This window comes from Merops nubicus, unplaced genomic scaffold (genome assembly GCF_000691845.1).
Source record: "Merops nubicus isolate BGI_N331 unplaced genomic scaffold, ASM69184v1 scaffold16865, whole genome shotgun sequence".
NCBI classification, from domain to species: Eukaryota; Metazoa; Chordata; class Aves; order Coraciiformes; family Meropidae; genus Merops; species Merops nubicus.
Genome location: NW_008609100.1, coordinates 26,750 through 46,947, shown reverse-complemented (window position 1 = coordinate 46,947; position 20,198 = coordinate 26,750). Strand labels below are relative to the sequence as shown.

Genomic DNA, 20,198 nt, shown 5'->3' with positions numbered 1-20,198 from the left:
CCCAGCAGCCAACATTACAGCCTCTAGTTGCTGTTACGACGTCTCTTAACCACTTAGATCATCACTAAACCATGTTTGCTGGTTTTTACAATCAAAATGGGGCATGGTTTTTATTCTGTAGGCATTTTGCGTGAATTGCAACACTGACCTACCAAGCACTGTGGAAAGCAGAAGTACATTAATGCCTTTGTCCACCTCCTGTATAAACACAATCTTTATTGTTAGAGCACAGTCTCTCCCCTTCTGCTTCATCCACTGCTTTACAGCTTTTGTGTAAACATCAGGCTCCCACAACTGTGCCCTTCCACAGTGAAATCTCCCTCGTAGTGTTCTTGCCCTTGGCTCCTTGCTTGTGAGTGTGCTTTGACACCCTGCCAAGGTAAAGGCCACAGCTTTGTGTGTTTGATATTTGGTTTCTTCAAACAGGCTGCTATTGCTTAAAGGTAGAATAGCTTCATTCTTGTGTCTTTGTAATTAGCGTGTTAAGGTGCTGTATTTTTTGTTGCCAGAAAAGCAAGCTACAGTCTGAGTGCTTTTCTGCTCTGAAAATAACTTTTTATAGAAGCATACAAAATTATTTATTTATTCTGTATTAGAGAAATTATTTGTTTGGATCTTGCTATTTGACTAACCTTGCCAGGGGACACTCTTCCCTAGTAGCAATTGTTATCAACCTGATTGTGGGATATTAAAAAACCCCAAAACTATTAATGAGATATGCTTTAAACAAACAAATTAAAAAACCCAACACCACAACCACCTCTTGCCCCCAGCCTACAAAAATTGAAGTTGTAGAAGACTGATGGAAACAATTTGCAGAGGTTTACACAAGTAGCTGGTAGTTGAAATGTTTCACTTGGCCAAAAATAAGGTTTTTGTTGTCTTAACATTTGAATGCTGTCATACTGAAGGATAATGCAAGGGCAAGCTGTCTGGGAGAATGAGGAAACTGGTATAAACAGGACCTTTGTCAGGCACACAGTTAAGTGTAGTGCCTGTGAACAACAGGTGTCAAGGGGAACTATCCAACTGACAACACTGGGGAGCAGCTTCTAATTAAGTGTATGATCTTCCCAATTAAATGTCTTCCAAAAGGGAAGCAGGACCTCTCCTATTTTGTGATACCATCAAGGTTACTTTTTCCTGTTAAATTATTATTTAGAAGATTTTTTTTTCAGTGGCTGTTTGAAAATACTTGCAACTTTTTAATGTGGGCAGGTCTCAGGCTTCAACTGCTCAAGTTGTAAATACCTTTTACAATAATTCATTTATCCTTGAACAAATTACAAGTCTCACTCTGAGTCTCACACTAATAATAGAATTCCTTCCATGGCAGGTAATCCCTCTGATGGAATGTTCACTGTGTTGGTAGCATGCACTCAGCTGGATTTTGGGCAAAATGTTACAGAATGTTTTTCTGCCCATTCTGAGCTACAGTATCTTGGATACCACTTTCCTGTGATCTCATTCAGATGTTGCAGGATCACATTTTATCCTAAAGGAGTGGAAGAAGTAGGGAAGATTTTTATGGAAATAAGCTGAGAATGTTCTGTATTGGTTTGCCTGTGAGCTGTCAGTGGTGAGTCCCAGATCATCCCTTCTCAAAGGGGCAGGCTTGACCATTAATGCATCCTGTGTAAGTTAAAATAATGTATGTATGCTGACAGCTCACGTGCTGAGGTGTTCACTTGTGTGGGTTCATGCCTTGTTGTAAACTTGGAACTGGATATTTCTGAAGTCAGCATTCAAGGCATTATAAATAAAGGCTGAATTCTTCAACCCTGTTCAATCTTGTGAGAGGTGAGACAACTGTTTGGAAGCCAGTGTATTTAAGCTGTCAATAGGAGGAGCAGGAGGTGATCTTGGAGAGCATGCTGTTGTTTGGTGGCAACTGGTGACAGTGTGTGTGGGATCGTGTAAAGCTGAAGGATTTGTGAACTAAATCTGTAAACTCTAAGCACTCAAAGCTGAGATAAAACCAGCGAGGAAAGTATATGCTTGTTGTATATTAATTATAGTTTGTTGGTGGGGACTGTCTTAGTAACCAGGCAGAGTAAATAAGTGCAACTGGGCAGCTTTTGCAAGTCCTCTGAATTAAGCAGCTGTCTCTGGTCATGTTTACAAGGTGCAAAACACCTTGAGGCTGGATGATGCTGTCTGTATCCCCCCATATTCCCCTCTGCCCAATCACTCGGACAGATGTGTATCTGTCCAGATGTGGTTAAGTGCATGTGATATGGTATGTAAAGAGCTGCTATTAATCTTCTGTTCCAACAGGGAGATTCTGTTCAAAGCAGGTGTGAAATGAACCAGATGGGCTCTTGTTTCAAGCATGTTAAGTGACCTAGAACCCAAAGACAGCACAGCTATAATACACTGTTGAACGAAGCATCTGCTCTGGGCCATGTGTCACTAACTTTTTTCCCCTCTTTGAAGCATTAAGGGAACCATCTGGTTATTTGCCAGGTTGACTTGATTCTCTCAGGTCGATCTTATTGCAGCTAGATTACAGGCTAGCTGTGTCAGGATTAGTGTCCTGCTCTTGCAGTGAGTGATATTTATGTGTCTGGAGTGTTTAATGCAGAGATGTCAAAATTAACACTGGCGGTAAAGGCGGAGAAATAATTTATTGTACTTCTGCAATTCTTAGCTCAGACTTCCAGAACAGTTTCTTTGTCTTTAGCAGCTGACTTCTCTGCTTAGAGTGTTCTGCAGTCTGATTGTCTTTTCCTGGAAGAAACAGGAGGGAGAGAATATTTTCTTATTTTTAGTGACAAGTTATAAAAGTCCTTTAAATCACATTTTAAACTTGCTTTTTAATTTTCATTGCTCTGTTTCTGCTGTCAGTTAATAATCCAGTAGATTTGAGGGTCCAACTGCATACCTATTAATTAATCTATGAATGCAAAGTAACAGGGATATGACCTTTCCTTACCTGATCTGGCAACTGTGTGTGATGTTTACTACTTTTCATGTGAGGTCCTTCTTAACTGTATTCAAAAAGTTGTTCACCTTATTAAAAAGAAAGCTTAGTGTACTTGGACATTTATCAGCTGAGCAAGGCATGGAAAGGAATCCATTTCTACAGTCTTTGTGGCAGACTATGTGGAAGAATGGGACCACGTAAGGAATTTTCTTATTTACACCATCCACATAGTTCTTCAACATGTTTGGTGCATAACTCTCCAACCACTGGCCCTGACAATACACTGTGATAGGTGTTAAACACGTGGCCAAAACTCAGCTTTGTTAGGTAAGATCAGTACAGACAACTAATTCTTCTTCAGTTTGGTACAGTGACAGTAGCTCGTGTCTAAACAAGAGTTGTCTTCATTTGTCTACAGTTAGGTGTGGTTTTTGGTGGCAGTATTTTGTTTAATCAGTGATGCCAGATATTTAATTTATTCCAGACCTTTTTCTTGCCTACTTCTCAGTAATATAGCAAGGTAATTAGCAAAGACATTTAAAGTTCTTGCTGTTCAGGTTATTGGAAGAGTTGGTCAATTCCAGTGAAATAATTGGCTATATCTGAAGGTATCCTGAAGGATTCTGCTCTTGGTATGATGAGGTAGATGTTTGGCATTGATACTTAAGTAGCTTCAATCTGTCACCTTGCTTTGACTTCTGCTGCAGATCAGTGTGCTTGTGATTTGTAAACGGTATCCTGAAGGATTCTGCTCTTGGTATGATGAGGTAGATGTTTGGCATTGATACTTAAGTAGCTTCAATCTGTCACCTTGCTTTGTCTTTGACTACTGCTGCAGATCAGTGTGCTTGTGTTTTGTAAACTTACTTTCCTTTCTTACAGGATGATGTGAGGCAGAAAGTGCACCTAAATACCTTTGGCTTCTTCAAGGATGGTTTCATGACAGTCAATGTCAGCAGCCTTTCACTGAATCCACCCGTGCGCCCTGAAGACAAGAAGAGCTTATTAGTGAGTTACTTTGAGTCCAGTGACTATGTTGTTTGCTGTGAAGTTGCCCTCAGACTGATGCTTTCACTTACTTGAGGTGTCATATCCTAACTGGTGGTGCTGTTGGCTTTGCTCCCTGCTGTGAGCCATTTATGAGGATGTGTGTTGTGAGGTTTGTCCTTGAGCACTGGTCATTCTGCTCTAAGCACAAACTTCAATGTACCAGATCCTCTGCTGAACTCGATGCACACATCTGTAACCTGTACTGAACATTGGTTTCCTAAGCAGTCCTCTGATGTGAGATTTTCACATTGTTGTCCTGTTGTGTTGCAGTGCAGCTTGTAATGGTGATATCAGCAGGTTTCCAGATCAGTGACTGTCTTATTTTTAGAGGACTCTAACATTGCATGTTATATAGTACACTATACTAGTCATTTTAGTAGACTGAAATACTAGAGTAGAAAACAGACCTGTGCTTTTGCTCTTCTGCACAGTTCAACCTCTTCATTGCTAAAGGTATTAAATGCTTTCCTCAAGTGAAAACATCTGGAAACACACTGAAATAAGTGAAAAGTTTCAGGGACAGAATGTACTCTAGTTTGGGTTTGGATCAGTATATATTTTAGTTTTGGTGGATATAGCTGAAGCAGCAAGTTTATTATATGTGGATATTTTTTCATGTTTAATTAGGTAATGAGAAAAATACCTGGATTTTGCCTTAAACATAGGTTAATTTATTTAGAGATCAGTATCTTTTGACTCTTTCAGTGATGGTTTAGCTTCTGACAGTAGGGGAACCTAAGCTGTTTTGATTTGACAGATTCTTCTTAATTGTCTCATAGGTGGGGTTCAGTTTGGATCGGACAAGGAATGATGGGTTCTCCACTTACCTGGTAAGAGTGAAGGATGTGAAGAGTTGTGAACTTATTTTTCTAAGCTGGCAACATCTCGTCTACCTTACTCCAGGAATGTTTAGAAAAAAAATAATAATAATAAAAAAAAAGCTGGAGTGTGCCCTTGGACATGGGCAGGTTGTTAAGGATAATTCAGTTTTGCAACTTGATGGACTAATCTCTACCTGGTGAGAGGAGCTTGTCTCTTTGCTTAGAAAGAGGAGGACACTTCAAAGATACTTTGCTTTTATTGCCAGGATGAAGAAGTGGATTACTGTGTCTTGAAAAAGAAACCAGAGCAAGATGTCTCTGTTGTAATCTTACTTCTGGACTACACTGATAATGTGTGAGTAAATAATGTACACTACGTTTTAGAGTTATTTCTCGAGTTGAAGGCAGTGTAACACTTGTGAAATGTCTTTAAGGGCTTGGAAAGCTGCCATGCGTATGGATTATTTTTTAATGAGTTACATGAGAGTTGGGGGGAGGTGAGAGTGAAAGAAAAAAATCTGCAGTATTAAATGGTGCAAGAATTCTTGCTGTATGTTGGAAGGACAAGGGGATGTAGGGCTAAAGAGTCATACCTTCTCCACAATTAAGGTATGAACTTCAAGTCTTGTGTCACTTTTGCAGCTCTTGCACTGAAAATGCCATTTTATTGTTGGTCTCGAATTACCTATTTTATGGAAGTGCCTTCTTTTGCAAGGTGCTTTCTTTTGCAAGAACAACTGTAACTGTTTGTGTGGAACCATAATTTCTACTGAGAATCTGGTTACCAAAACTGAATAAACTTAGTTTTCTCCAGCTGCTCTTGTATTTGGTGTAAATGTATGGTGTGACTTCTCCCACAGTGATCAGTTCAGTGGCAGGCTGCTCTAAGTCATGATCAGGTTCTTGCCTGTTCTCTGTGGTTAAAAAAAAACCCAAACACCAAGTTAGGACAAGTTGATTTTCCTTTATTTGGTATACATAGTCTGTGACAGCCTCTTTGAGTGTTGATTTGCTTGCATTTTGTGTACATGCTCTGTTTATTTAGTGTGACAGTACAGTTCCCTGCAGAAGCTGCTGCTTTGTTACCTAAAATTTCATTCATATCTGAGGAGAATGTTACTGCCTTCAGTACCAAGCCACTGAAAACTTCTGAACAGAGCAATGATTCTGATAAAAACCCTGCAAAGACCAGCCCAAATACAGAAAAAGGTAAGCCTGCTAAACTGGACCTGTATGTGCTCTCACTCTTAGGTCCTCGTTGGTGTGCATCTAGTAGTGTGTTGTGGTCACATTCTGGGGTCCCCTTGGGCTAGAACTTGACAGATAGTTTTTTGTAAACCTGTGCATAGAGCTACCATTTGCCCTCGAGTCTCTCCTGCTCAGTGATTTGTGTTAACCAGTTCTGTTGATCCAGCAGAGACCTAACATAATTGCTGGAGACTTAAAGTACCTGTAAGGAGGGGTTGAGGTCTTTTGTCTGGCAAAAAGAAGGCTAAGGGGAAATTTGGTAGTTGCCAACAGCTGATTGAAGGAAGGTTAGAAGGACAATGATGCCAGACTGTGTTTAGTAGTGGCACACAGTGCAGCCTGTGGCTGTTCCTCCTTGTTAAGTCTTGATTGTCTCAGATTGGATGTTAGGAGGGAAAATAAGACTTCCTTAGGTAGGTGTTCCAGCACTGTAGTAGATGACTTGTGGAAGTTGTAGAACCTCCACCTTCTGAGGTTTTAAACACTTGACTAAACAAAACCAGTGTCAGTGTGATACCGTATTGACACAAGGCATGCTTGGAGACAGGTGGTGGATTAAATACTCCCACTATCCTTTCCTGCCAATGTTTGTATGTATACAGAAAGTTGAAATATAGTCTGTCACTTAGAAGCTATGGGGATGGAGGAATAACTATACCAGTAACCTTTTTGGAGGCACAGATCTTTGTCTGGCTTCCAGACCAGCAGACAAGACAATTTTATAATCTCAGCTCTGATGGGATTAGCTCTAAAGAGTTCATGTTATCCTTTCCTGGAAGAGTTTGGACTTCAGATCAGAGTGCTGAGCAGTCTGATCTCAAGTAGTCTGTCTTAGCTTGCCATGTCCACAAGCTGTGAGATCACTGAACATTGTGCACAGCTGTTCTAACAGGCCAAGAACTAAAGCTGGATGGCACTGAAGATAATTGGTCTGACAGTTAAAGTTTTGCTTTTTCTTGTGTTAAAAAGTGTAGCATGCACGCTGACAGTCCACTGAGGTGCAGGAGCCTAAAGCAAAGCTTCAGTCTGGAACTTTTGCATCCTGGTAGAATGGGATGAACTTCTGTTTGAATAGCTTCTTATAGCAGTAGAGTGAAACTGGCAACTTGACGTGCTGCTCTGTTAAAGTCTCTTGTCAATTTAGGTTCCTCAAGTTCAGAACCAGGTTCTCACCTATGCTTTGGGGTTTTGTTTGGGTTTTATACTGAGGTCTTGTACAACAGAGAGCTGAGAACGTTTTCCTTCTCCAGGGCTAATTAGGACTTCCATGTTTATCAGGGCATGTGCTAATGTCCAGATTAAGATTAGTCACTGTTGTTAACAATATGCAGTTGTAGCATTAAGAGTCAACAGCTGTAGACTGTATGAAACAAGGCTGTAGCCTGCATCTGGTGTAGGTCATCTGCCTCCTGCATCACTGTGATTGAGGAGGTTGGAAAGATTTCTTGGGTAGGCTTCTGTAGAAGGTTTAGTAGTAGAGAAGCCTATTTTAGCATTTGGGGATGCATTCAGAATGGATGCTAGTTGTAGGAAGAGTCCTGGGAGAGTAAGGAGAGACTGGGAAAGAATTTCTGTTAATGATTATCTTGGAAACTGCCACGCAGACAAGTACAGGAAGATTTGAGTAAGGTGTTGGCAATGTGTCAAAAGTGGTAATATATGAGGATGTCTAAAAGCAAACAGTCTAAATGTACCATTAATACTTCTATCTCTAGATAAGAAGTCCAAACGAAGTACAACATCCTCCCAGGTAAGAAACTATCTCCAGTTCTCTTTCATAAAGAACCTGGGGGAATATTCCAGTACAGGCATAGCCAGAAAATGGAGAATATTATTTTCTCTTGCTCTCAGGCTCCACTAAGTATAAAGCAGGCGGCTTTGATTGAGTCAACCTGGTCTAGTGGGAGGTGTCCCTGCCTGTGGGTGGTGCAGCTGGAACTAAGTGATCTTCAGGGTCCCTTCCAACCCAAACCATTCTGTGATTCGATGGCTGATGTAGCCAGACATGGTAGCTCCCTGCTGAAAAAGTCTAAAAGTCTCTTTTACTTTCCACAGCACATAGTGGAACAAAAACATCCTGTTCGCAATGACGAAGGAACTTGGTCATTCCAGGTAGGGTGTCTTGTCAGTGTCTGGTCTTAATGTGTGCAGACAGTTCCTTCACTGTGCTGCTTTGTGAGAAGTAAAAGTTGATTATAGATTGATTACAGTTGATTATAGATGCATCTCTGCATCTATAATCTTAGTGCTCAGTAAGTTTCTGAGTGGACTCTTGTTAAAAATAAGTGCTGGAAATCTGTTTTCTTAAGGTGTGGGAGCTGTTTTAAACTGGCATGATGAAATTCTAAATATCTTAGTCTGTCAGACACAAGATATTAGTTTACTGTGGTGCAACTAGTGCATACAAATCTCTAACAACAACTAGCTGTGACCTGACTGATAACTCACTTAAAGGCAAGATATTCTGTATGAAACAAGATTTACACTTTGTTTCAGCACCCTAGTTCACTTGTAGGCATCAGTTACTATAAAACACATTTTAAATCCTGTTATGTGACAGGAATCTCATTTCCATAGCTATCACAATTTATACAGTTGAGGGAGGAAGAGAATAGCTGCTTAAGCTTTAGGGCAAGTGTGATCAAGATTTTACGTTTCACCATGTTAAGTATAAAAAAAGTGTTGTGTGTATCTTTTCTGTTGTCAAGTAAGTTAAACACTGATACCTAAAGGTCTTTAGTGAATGCCTTGGATTACTAGAGTGCATAATCATAGTTAGATGCAATGATTTTGTATCTGGAACTTGGTTGAAGCCTGCAGATATTCTGGTATCTTCAGCACAGCATACTTGCTGAAAGGAACCAGCTGAGCCAAAATGACAGGTTTTTTTCATGCTTCAGTAGAGATGACTTCTTACCAGGGCAACCCTGCTGTGAGTAAAGAAGAATGCTGACTTTCTGACTTCTTACTTTCAGTTCTTTTTTAACATCACCTCTGATAAGCAAGAAGGTCTCTACAGCCTGTATTTCCATAAGTGTGCTGGCATCAATGGGGCCACTAATGTTCAGCGTGTATTTAGTCTTGATGTGAGTATAGCTTCTAAAGTACAATTATCTCGTTCACTGAGAATTGAAAGCTGTGTATTCAGTCTATACCAAGCACTTGTTGTACATGAGCTGTAGATATACTGGGTGGGAGGTGAATCAGAGCTGTGCATTTAATCTCTGTAGTGGCATTTCTGAAGGAAGCAACTACAGTAGGAAGAACTCAAATACTAGTTTTGGAGAAGTGTCTGGAAAAGAGTGTGTGTGGATTGGGTTCATTCTACACAGTTGTGACAAGATGCTGTAGTGAGATGGGAGCTAAAACAGCTGTTTGTGTTTTGCTGGGCTCAAAAATATTTCTGTTCTTTACACAGATACTAAGGCTGTTGGTGCAATCTAAATTGTTGGTATTTGTGAATTCAGTGGGGTTTTATTCTGGCCCAATTAAAGATGCATTTTTACAGTGTTAGATGCACATCTTAAAGGCAGTATGCTATAGCAAAGGGATTATCTTTTCTGACATCCAAGGGTTCTGTCTTGTGCTCTTTTGAGCCAGTGCATTCTCAGAGCTCAGGCTTTCCTCTTTTTCTCTCCCTGTGCTCATGCTGCTGTATTCTGTAACTAATCCTCTTACTGACCAAGGTAACTCGCAGCCACATCAGCCCCTGAATGGCTTTTTACATGGTTGTGCTGGTGCTTCAGCAAGGGAACAGGCAGGTGATAAGATGTAGCAGCCCTGCCATAACTCAAACTAGGCTGCTTCAAATCAGCTTCTGAAGTTACATGTTTAGAAGACCAAATTTTTGTATTGCTGTTTGTTGCTTTGCCCTACTGAAGAAATTGGAAGTTCAAATCAGCTTCTGAAGTTACATGTTACAAAAATTTGGTCTTTTAATTGTTGTTTGTTGCTTTGCCCTGCTGAAGAAATTGGAAAGAAAGGAAAACCTGGATAACTGACCTGCTTGGTTTTATTTAGAGATGCAGGACAGTTTGAATACTGCAAACTAGTCTTGATGTATTATTTTAATCTAGGCCTAGTTAATATAACCGAGCTATTTAGGGGCATAAACAGGACAGGAAATTCTCAGTCAGAGGGTAACAGGCTTGCAGGAGAGTACTTCCTTTCTCTTCACAGGTGAAGAAATCCACTGTGATAAACTCAAGAGTGAATTTCAGGTGTGACTCTCCCCACACCTAAAATCAGGACTGTTGTAAAAAGCCTACTTGTTTTATGCCAGGTTGTAGATACTGTTTCTGAATCAAACTCAACTATCAAGTTTGGTATAGAGAGCAGCTGTTCTTTGGGGTAATTACTTTGCCTTTCTGGATTGCATTGTACAGCTAAAGCACTGCCAGGAAGCTCTGTTCTTCTCTGCTCTTCAAGAACATTATTGTGGGTGGAATTTTGCAAAATGTTTTGAGATACTTGAAGATGAAGAGTTGCTTTTGTTTTGTTCTTTAAGATTTCCATAACAGTCACTGCTTCAGAAAAGTTAATTTTAAATGAGCAAGTTTGATTGTGAACTTTACACATAACACACCTTTAATATTCAGATAGAAATTACGGAGAAGAATCCTGAAAGCTACCTCTCAGCAGGCAAGATCCCACTGCCAAAACTTTACGTTTCCATGGCCCTGTTCTTCTTCCTCTCTGGGACTGTGTGGATCCACATACTCCGTAAGCGCAGGTAAGCAGACTAGTTCAGTGTCAGTGACAAATGGGGGCCTACTTTGTTTGAGTTTTATTTTTTATTCCTCTTTATATAATGCCCAGTTCAGTCAGGTGTAATCGCTTAAAGCTCCGAATCTGGCTAAATATTGTGTGCCTGATACAGGCAGGTCATAGTTGAAAATGGCCAGTTCAGTCAGTGCCATTGTTGCAGACTACTGTTCTAAAGTTATCAAGTATTATCTTAAGAAATCTTTCCTGGAGTTTACATAGTAAAATATATTGTAGCAAAAAATAAACAGGAAGTTGCTATAGTTAGTGATGAAAGGATAGAACAGTTTGGAAATAAATTCAACTAACAACAAAAAATAGTGGTGTTTTTTTTTCCCCTCCCATGGGGAATGGCTGTGGAGAGCCAAACTTTTTGATTATGGTCAAGAATGACAGGAATTCCTAACTGAAAACAACACTACTTAATATTTCAAGCATAGCAGCAGAAGCCAGGACCATTTTGGCTTTGCCTCTGACTTATCTGAAGTTCACTTGCTGATCAAATTATTTAGTAGTCTGAGTTTCTTTTGGTGGTGTGAATTAGTGACTTGGGGGCAGGCCATGGAGGAATGTTTGAATTATATTTAGCAAATTTGTCAAGATCTGTATATGCAAGAGTTCCTATGAATTACTATTTTAAATTAACTCAGGTTTTAAAAGTCAGAGTTCTAGAGCATGTAGTTGAAACATGGTTCAGGATGTTGCAAAATCTTGGTCTGCAACATTAAAGGGAACAGTTTCACACTAATAGTCAGCTCAGCCTGTGAGTTACTGTTTGACCTCTGTAGATTTTTAAGGAAGTACCATTGGGAAATGTACTGACTTAACTTCTGCTCTTCGTTCTCTTTTTTTCTTCCTAGAAATGATGTATTTAAGATTCACTGGCTAATGGCAGCCCTCCCTTTCACAAAGTCTCTGTCCTTAGTCTTCCATGCGGTGCGTATAACATCTCTCCATTAAGCTGTTCAGCTAGGAAGTAGAAACATGGAATCCAGGGCATGCTGTTAGAGAAATAACATCTCTCCATTAAGCTGTTCAGCCAGGGCATGCTGTTAGAGAGATCTGCTTTGGGAGGAGAATGGAAAGGAGAGAGGTGTGTCTTTCATATTGAAGTCTTGTAACTGAACTTCAGCTGTTCAGTGGAAGTGATTCAGTTTTCATCAGCACATTCTGAAATGGAGATCATGACCTGAAGTGGTGAAGCAGTAGGTGTGTGAGGCTTGGATGACTTCCATGTATTCTGATGTTTTGGCCGTCTGAGGCTGGCCCAAAAGCTTGAGCTACAGTGCTGTTTTAGCTACATAGCTTGCAGTAAATGTTAATAAATGGAAACCTTGATGGATGTTTGTGAAATCCAAGGGCACTACTTTAGGTGAAGTATTGTGGTGTACTATAACAGACCTAATGTGATCAACTCTAACACTTTAAATACTTAAGAGTCTCTGTTGAATTGCATTGCCTTCACCTTTCCACTGGAAAGTTCTTATAAACAAAGGTAATGGCAAGCCTTTGGTCCTCCACTCATTGTGCCAGCCATGATCTTCACCTTCATCTTCATGGTAGGATAACTATTATCCTCGTAACTTGTTACAAGTGTTTTTGGAGTCTAATGAATTGAATCTAGTTTCCAACAAAAAAACTAGAAAGCTTCTAGTCATCTAATGCAACTCAACTTGAACAATGAATGATTAAGTAGGTTACAAATACAGTTGTTTAACTATAGTGAAGTGTGGGAGCTGTGTGGGAAGTATGTAGATTGTATGAGAGAAATCTGTTAAGGCTTAGGAAATCCAGGGAATGGAAGTGACCTCATTGTTGCTAAACAAAACTAAAACATGTTGGGAGGAAGAGTTTGTACACACTGACTGGAAAATGAAACTTGAAGTGGCTGTCAAGCAGAGCTATTTTATAGACATGGCTGGTGTGCTCATGAGCAGCTTGTAAAGTACTTTATTGTATTTTCTGCTTCCAGATCGACTATCACTACATTTCTTGTCAGGGATTTCCTATTGAAGGCTGGGCTGTTGTTTATTACATCACTCACCTGTAAGTCTGTCAGAAGATTGATGTGCTAGATCCAAACAATGGAATTGAGCTGCCTGTGGGGCTCCACCCCTCCTGAGCAAACTGGAAAATTGCCAATTCCTCGGTGTTGTGGTCTGAATGACAAGACAACAATCAGCCCTATGTGGAGGGGAAAACTGCTTACAGAGGGCAGCTGCAGAGAATTGGCAGTTGTGTGGGTGGAGGAGTGCAAGGATAAGAAATGCTTTGCTTTTCTTTGTTCATACTAATATTCAAGTATCTAATTTGCTCTTGGTGTGAATGGTAAGAGGGTACAGCTGCCAGTGTTTTCTCCCATAGACAGTGAATGGATGACTCCCCCAGGAAAAGACTGAATATATTGACAATTGTGAATGAAGTGTGATATTGCTATGTGATACACAGTTGTAAGCAAGTACATCTGCTTCACTGTTGTGGATAAGCACTTGCCAAAGTTATGAACAGCAAGGCATTTGTTTGGGTTTGTGGCTTTACTGACTGTAGGAGAGAACCTGGGCAGAATAGGAATTGTGATAAAATAATGTCTCTCTCTTCAGTGTCTGTTTCTCTTTCAGACTAAAGGGTGCCCTTCTGTTCATCACTATTGCCCTTATTGGCACGGGCTGGGCTTTCATTAAACACATCCTGTCAGATAAAGACAAAAAAATCTTCATGATTGTCATCCCCCTTCAGGTGAGGACTGAGCTGGGTCAATGCTATCTTAACTATCTTGTGGGGGAACTGCTGGTGCAAACTGTAAAGGGCTGTGAACTGTTGACAAAATACCACATAGTTAATGCTTGTATGAGCCTATTGGCTACAATATAAGTTGAGCTTGAATTTACTGGGCCAGAAGTTACTTCTGTAAATTTTTCCTGCTTTTCTCCCTATATGAAGTATGAGATAACAGTGATCAAACAGTGTCAGCAAATGAACAGTGAGCTATAAGGAAGGTATATTCATGCTGGGACAAAACTTGGGCTGCAAAACAATCCCAAACTACTAAGCAGAGAAGTTAAAGCTGTCACTTCTGAAATGTTTGCTGAGTGGGCCTAAGGGGCAGAAAATGGGTGGAAGATGAGACTTGCAGGCCAATTGGGCCTGAGGGAAACGTTTCCAGTGTGTTCAAAGTGATAAGTGCTTGTCTCCTACTCCAGGAACTGAAGTTCATAGGAAGGCAGTATTTGTATTTGTTGCTGTAGATAAAACAGTTTTTCTGCCTTTCTGGATAGAATGCCTTAGCCAGCTGCAAAGCTAGAATAACTCATTAGTGTCTGAGACTCTTAGAGCTCAGGTATGGAGTCAAACTGGTCATTGACAAGACTTGTAATTACTGGCTTTAATTAGAATAATGTGTTTGAACTGTTTTCTACATGTGCATATGCAGAATCCTGATTCTGTATTCTAATAGGTTTTTCTCTTTTTAATCTCCACTGAAACAGTAGCTTCAGCATAGCATATCAGGAGGACTACTTTCTGAACGTCAGCAGAAATAAGTTCCAAACAGTTTTCTTTGTGTAAATCCTGTGCAGATGCTGCTGAACAGGTGACTTTCTTGACCTAGAGCTGCAGCAGTATTACTGGTGTTACTGAACAGGTTCTTCCTGCAAGCGTGGGCCAGCTTTTGCTGAACTGGCAGCCTGCATCTAGTGTCTCCTTGGAAAGCTTCTGAAATCATTAAGCACGTTTTGTCCTGTAGGTGTTGGCAAATGTGGCATACATCATCATAGAGTCAACAGAAGAGGGGACGACTGAATATGGACTGTGGAAAGAAATCCTCTTCCTAGTAGACTTGCTGTGTTGTGGAGCCATCCTATTTCCAGTGGTATGGTGAGTCACTCTCTGTGTTGTGTGGTTTCTGAGCCCCGATGGCTTAAGCTGTTTCTGAGCTAAGAGGTGCTGACTGCTAGTTAGAGCTAAAGATACTGCCAAAGCAAAAACAGGTGGCTCTGTGGAGTCAAGCATTCTGTTAACTTTTGCAAACTGTACCAGTCTTAAGACTTGAATCTTGTGTTGTGGAAGATACTTGGTCTGGGAATGTTTAAGTGGGGGTGAGGTGGGTGGTGATTTAAGTGGGGCCAGCACAATGCAGGCTATAGGTGCTTTTGAAACTTGAAAATTTGCAGCAGCACTGACTTTGTTGAGAAATGAGGTTTTGCTTTACTGACTTAAATTGGAAACTAGGCTGCTAAATGCAAAACCAATAGCACGAAGATCCATGCTGCCTTCAAGCAGAGTAGCTGCATTTTTACTTGACTGTTTAGAAGAAATAATCCCACAGGGAGCATTTCCCTGCCCTTCCTTCCACTCTACTTGGCAAGAAATACTGTTGGTTATATAAAACTTGACCAAAACACAGATAATTCAGATAAACACTATTGTTGCCTCTTGCCAGTTAGAACATTTATCTTCTAAATTCATTTTAGCCTTAATTGGGTAAACAGCTGGATTTAAAGGAGGATATGAAGGAGCTTCTGGCTCCTTGGTTTGTAAACACAGAATATTATTATTTTTTCTGCAGTATCTCCAGTATTTTTTTTTCTGAAACATACAATGATATGTCTCTGTGTAATAGACATCATCACTCTAGCTTGTAACTTGTGAGTGTTTCAGAGAACTGTTTCATGCTGCATATGTGCATGTGTGTTGAGATAGACATAGGTGTTGTTCAGCAGACAGGAGTAAGCTTCAGCTTGACTTGTGGTGGTGGGTTTCAGCTGTTCTTACCTTCCTGGTCGTCCTCTCTGCAAGGGCAAAGCCCTGCACAGGCTTGGTGGCTTTCTGCCAAGGTTGGGAAAGGTCTTGAAAGATATTTGCACTATCCACTTGTTCCTTTCTCTTCTCCTGTTAAAATCCTGCAGCTCTTCTGGGGTTGAGAGCATTTGTTTATGGCAAATAAAACTGCAGGAATATTAACTTTAATTGTTGAGACCCTTGGATTTACTGCGATCAAGGTGACTTTTAAAGGCACAGCTCTTACTACCAAATACCAGAATCCTTGTGTCCTACCTGGTGATATGCTGGTAGAAAGCTTGCTTTCCATGAAGGAACTGTATTTGAAGAACAAATGAATTTGGATGAACTGCCCTGTAACTGTTCATAGTGTGCAGTTGGTGTTCCTGCATTGTCATGGTACCAACAAAATCGGGCAGTGAAACCCAGGACATAAAACCCTGCCCTGTTTTCATCTGGATAGTGTCACTGCAGCTGGTGGGATGACTCATGTGAGCAAGGTGACTAAGACTTGGCCCTTGACTTCACATTCCTGCAGGGTAGCTTCTGTTACATAAGTTGCCTATGTAGACATGTAAAGCTGTAATCAACTATTTAAATGAAAAGAGCTTAAAAGAGCAGTAAGATGCCAAATGCTTGGCAGTAGCTCAGCTTAGTTGTACAAGTGGAAAGCATTATGCTGGAAAATGCCCCAGTTTCTCACTCTGCTCCCTCCCACAAAGCTTTCTGTGGGCTGAAGGAGGCTTTAGCAATCAGCTTTCTTAATCGTAAGGAGATAGAGACACTTGAACTAACTGCCTGGGCTGAGTAGATTGGTGTGAAATATATGCAGTGCCAAGCATGCTAAGCACAGTTAATTATGAGCATGCCCAAGTCATAAAGAGATGACAAAACTTGTCAGTGTTCTAGAGGGCTGCAGTGAAAAGGGAGTGTAAAGCTTACAGCTAATCTACTTCTTTTATTTTTATTTTTCAGGTCAATAAGACATTTACAGGAAGCTTCAGCAACAGATGGGAAAGGCAAGTCATCTGTAGTTTTCTTCTGTTTTATTTTACATGGCATAAGATAATGACAATTTCAAATGTGATGCTGATTTAAAATATGTCAACTGAAAATGTAAATCTAAACTACACTAGTGTCACAGTGCTGCTTTTCCTCAGTGGACTTATGCGAGTAACTTTTGGAAAATGACCTTTCTCATTTATTGCTTTGACTACCAGCACTGACACCTGGAACTCATTCTCTGGTACTTGCACAGCTCTCAGTGCTCAAGCTAGATGTGACATCCAGAGCAAATCATCCTGACAGATTTGCCTTCTTTTCTCAGGCTTGAGTGTTCAGAAGCAGAACTAGAAATGAAGTACAGAATTGCTGACTACTAATCAAAATAGACCCCCTTATTTCAATCTCTGCAGAAATCTGTTCCTGCCAGAGTAGAGGGAAGCAAATGTCGTTATGAAACAAAACATGAATTGGCATTCAGTGTAACACAGTTCTTGACTTGTCCATGTTTGTACAGCAGCTTAAAGGACTGCTTGTGTAAAGTCGAGTTATGTTTATTGTAGCAGTGAAAATGAGATGATGGGTGGAAAGCCAACCCAAATATGGCTACTGTAGCGTGTGCTTTTCCTGCCTTATCCCCTCACTTCTTCTCAATTAGTTTCTCAGTTGGCTGCAGATGCAACGGAGCATAGCACTGGCTTCCTTGGAAGCAGGCAGCCATTTCAATAGACTGTCACTTGATGGCTTACTCTTCTTGAAAGCTTTATTTGTAGAAGGTCTTTTGTTGGCAACATCCTTTCAACCCAGTCTGATTCTTTAAGTCTTGTCTCTCCTTTCTGGAGATAGCCTTCTAGGTCTGGATACTTCTAGCTGTTTTCTTGCCTTCCCCTGAGACACTTCCATTTCAGTGCAGATTGCTTCTGTAGTCTAGTAGGTGAAGTTTAAGGCTGGGTATTGAATTCAGCTCTGTGCAGACCGAAGGTTAGGTCTTATCTTGCCATCTTTTATATTGAAACAACACTTAAGATGAGCCCAGCACTATTAAGAGACAAATCCTCTAGATCTGTGTGGCCTCGGGTGGTCACCACGTGCCCACCTTGCACTTTGTGTTTCTTATCACAAGATGGTGCTATGGAGTTTGCTTAACTTGCAGGCATGGAGGGAAGGAGGAAAGTAAGGTGGCCAGTATCAAGGATGATGAGCAGAGTGGACCTGTCCACTGTTCATCGTAATGAGTGGAGTCCACATCTGAAGGACACACTGTAGTGTATAATGGAGGTAAATGAAAGTGGTGATCTAAGAAGAACTGAGTTTGTCTTTGTAGCTAGTCAGTGCTATGCACAATAGCCTCTCAGGACTGGTCCAGATCCTCTGGTGTATGGTGTGCTCCACTCTTCATCATAATGTTGCTTTTGGAGTCACCTACTGCTTTTGGAGTTACCATGCTTTACCCACCAGTGCTACTATCTGGTTGTGCAGATCCTGCAAGTTCAATAGTTGTGTGTTGAGAGGGACTCAGCAGCTGTTTTATGCTACAGTATGAATAAAACCATAGCTAAGGAAAACATTTTTAGGGAAATCATTGCATAGGCTGATGATGGATTGTGGCCAGGACAGCCACAGTGCTGGGACTCACTGGTGACATACAAGGCTGGAATATTTAGAGGCTGTGGATAGGAGCCCATGGGGCACAAGTGAATGGCAACATGGTGCTGGAAGCAGAACGTTACCTAATGATGTCATGCTGCTAGTCTGCCTGGTTGAGAAAACCAGGTTGCACTGTGATGAAGTAAAATCATCCATACTTGGCTTATCAGTGAATAGTCCTGATTAGAACCATGTGTTCTTAACTCCGTAGGCTTCTGTGTGAGGCCCTGTTCTGCAGAGGTGCTTCTCAGGAGAAAAATAAGATACTAAAATCACCAGCATTGGTTTTTTTCCACAGTTGAATTTAATATTCTCCTGAAATGGTAAAAACTGCTGGATTCCCTGCAATTTAACTGCTGTGCTGCCTGTCCTGTAGTCAGAGCTGACTGACTCTGGCACAGACAGTCATTGCTTGCTAGGATTTCTTGTCTAGTATTACCTCAGTGGCTGCTTTCCCTGCTCTCACACAGACTTCATTAACTTATAAAGGTGTCCTGGGGAATTATATTCTATAAATTCAGTAGCTGTTCTTCCTGGCTTCAGGTTTTCTGGTGACCTTCTCAGTGGTGAGAAAGACCTAAGGAAAATTATTTTTGCTTCTTTGCATCTATTAGAACTAACAACTCCAGGACTTCATGGTTCAATATCCATGTGGTGTTTCCTGATTGTCTGTTTGTCTTGTCCTCTTCCAGCTGCTTCACTACCTGTTTATTAGATAGCACTCCCTTGGGTCGAGTGCCAGTATGACTGCAGCGTGACTAGACTAGAAATGAAGCAGAAGGCTGGTCCAACTACCAGTCTTTTAGTCTGAGAGCTGTGCTTGCCATAGGCCTTTGTATTAGCAGTGTCCAATTATTAAAAAGGCTGAATATATGTAGCAGTGATTTGGAGTCACTAGCTAATGGTCATTTAAACTTGTTGGGCTTTTTTAAGGTTTTCTGAAGTGGCAAAGGTAGAGGGCTGGATCTCCAGCCAATTATCCAGGGAGCCCTTGCATGCACAGAGCTGTGGATAGCTACTGAAGAGTAGGCATGGCACAGTAATACTGCTGGGTTTCAGCTGCCTGGTTGTTTGCTTTTTTCCCTTGAAGGTGATCTTTAACTCTAAAGCAAAATATCTGACCTGCACAGGCTTCTTATCTTGAACAGCAGTGGGTGTAAACACCTCATTTTTAGAAGCTTTTTTTATCCCCTTTTAAAATCGCCACCTTCCAACTTAAGCAAGTGCCTAGCTGCAGCTCTTTGGCCACTCCTGTATCTTCTTTCAGGCAGGAGCTGTGCTTGCTGTCCACTTCTAGACTGGCATTACAAATATCCTGCAGATTTAAGGAAATAAAAAATTCCAAAACCCTAAGGTAGAATTATTTGGGCTGGAAGGCTGCTCAGCTATCACCACCTTGTTTATGGGCATCACGAGAAAAGGGAGGGAGTATGTTGGTTGCAGTACACTTGGTTATTTTTGCTTGAAACTCAAAGTTCTTGGTCACTGGACTTTGAGTCTTATGATCCAGTCTTGTGTATCATGTCGTATGTTGTTTGAGGGAGGGATGGAGGGCTGGAAATACCACTGTCAGTTCTTGTTCTGCTTCTGCCTCTGTGTGTGTGGTGAGCTGTGAAACCCGGTGCAGCCTGATCACGAACGGGTGCCTGTTCTCCTGAAGCACTGCAGCTTGTCATAGTTGGCAGCAGAATTAGGGGAAGTACATTGCAGTGTGTAGCTCCCAGGCAACATTCCCCATGTGCTGTGCAATGGGCAAATGATGATTAATGCTTTCATGCATGCCCCCATGTCAGGAAAAACCATTTGCTGTTTTCAGTGTCTTCCTGCTTCTGTGCCATGAAAACGCTGTGAAGAAAGAGCCTGGTCCTGCGTGGTGCAGAGCACCCTCTGCTAGCTGAGCTCAGCACACGCTGGAGGCGATGGCTCTGTGGAGACCCATGCTGAGACAGCTCCACAGCTCTCCA

General features: G+C 41.1%; 1 protein-coding gene across 1 annotated transcript in view; it reads left to right on the top strand.

Annotated features, from left to right (window-relative positions):
* Window positions 1-3,808: 3,808 nt before the first annotated feature.
* GPR107 (G protein-coupled receptor 107) overlaps window positions 3,809-20,198 on the top strand; it is a gene marked incomplete at its 5' end in the record, with an annotated part of 29,473 nt that continues 13,083 nt past the window's right edge. The window contains 13 exons of the mRNA XM_008940507.1: window positions 3,809-3,934; window positions 4,756-4,806; window positions 5,064-5,152; window positions 5,843-6,006; window positions 7,761-7,795; window positions 8,101-8,157; window positions 9,021-9,131; window positions 10,644-10,777; window positions 11,670-11,745; window positions 12,782-12,855; window positions 13,428-13,545; window positions 14,552-14,682; window positions 16,561-16,604. Coding sequence (XP_008938755.1) covers window positions 3,809-3,934; window positions 4,756-4,806; window positions 5,064-5,152; window positions 5,843-6,006; window positions 7,761-7,795; window positions 8,101-8,157; window positions 9,021-9,131; window positions 10,644-10,777; window positions 11,670-11,745; window positions 12,782-12,855; window positions 13,428-13,545; window positions 14,552-14,682; window positions 16,561-16,604 — 1,210 coding nt within the window. The remainder of the gene's footprint in view (window positions 3,935-4,755; window positions 4,807-5,063; window positions 5,153-5,842; window positions 6,007-7,760; window positions 7,796-8,100; window positions 8,158-9,020; window positions 9,132-10,643; window positions 10,778-11,669; window positions 11,746-12,781; window positions 12,856-13,427; window positions 13,546-14,551; window positions 14,683-16,560; window positions 16,605-20,198) is intronic.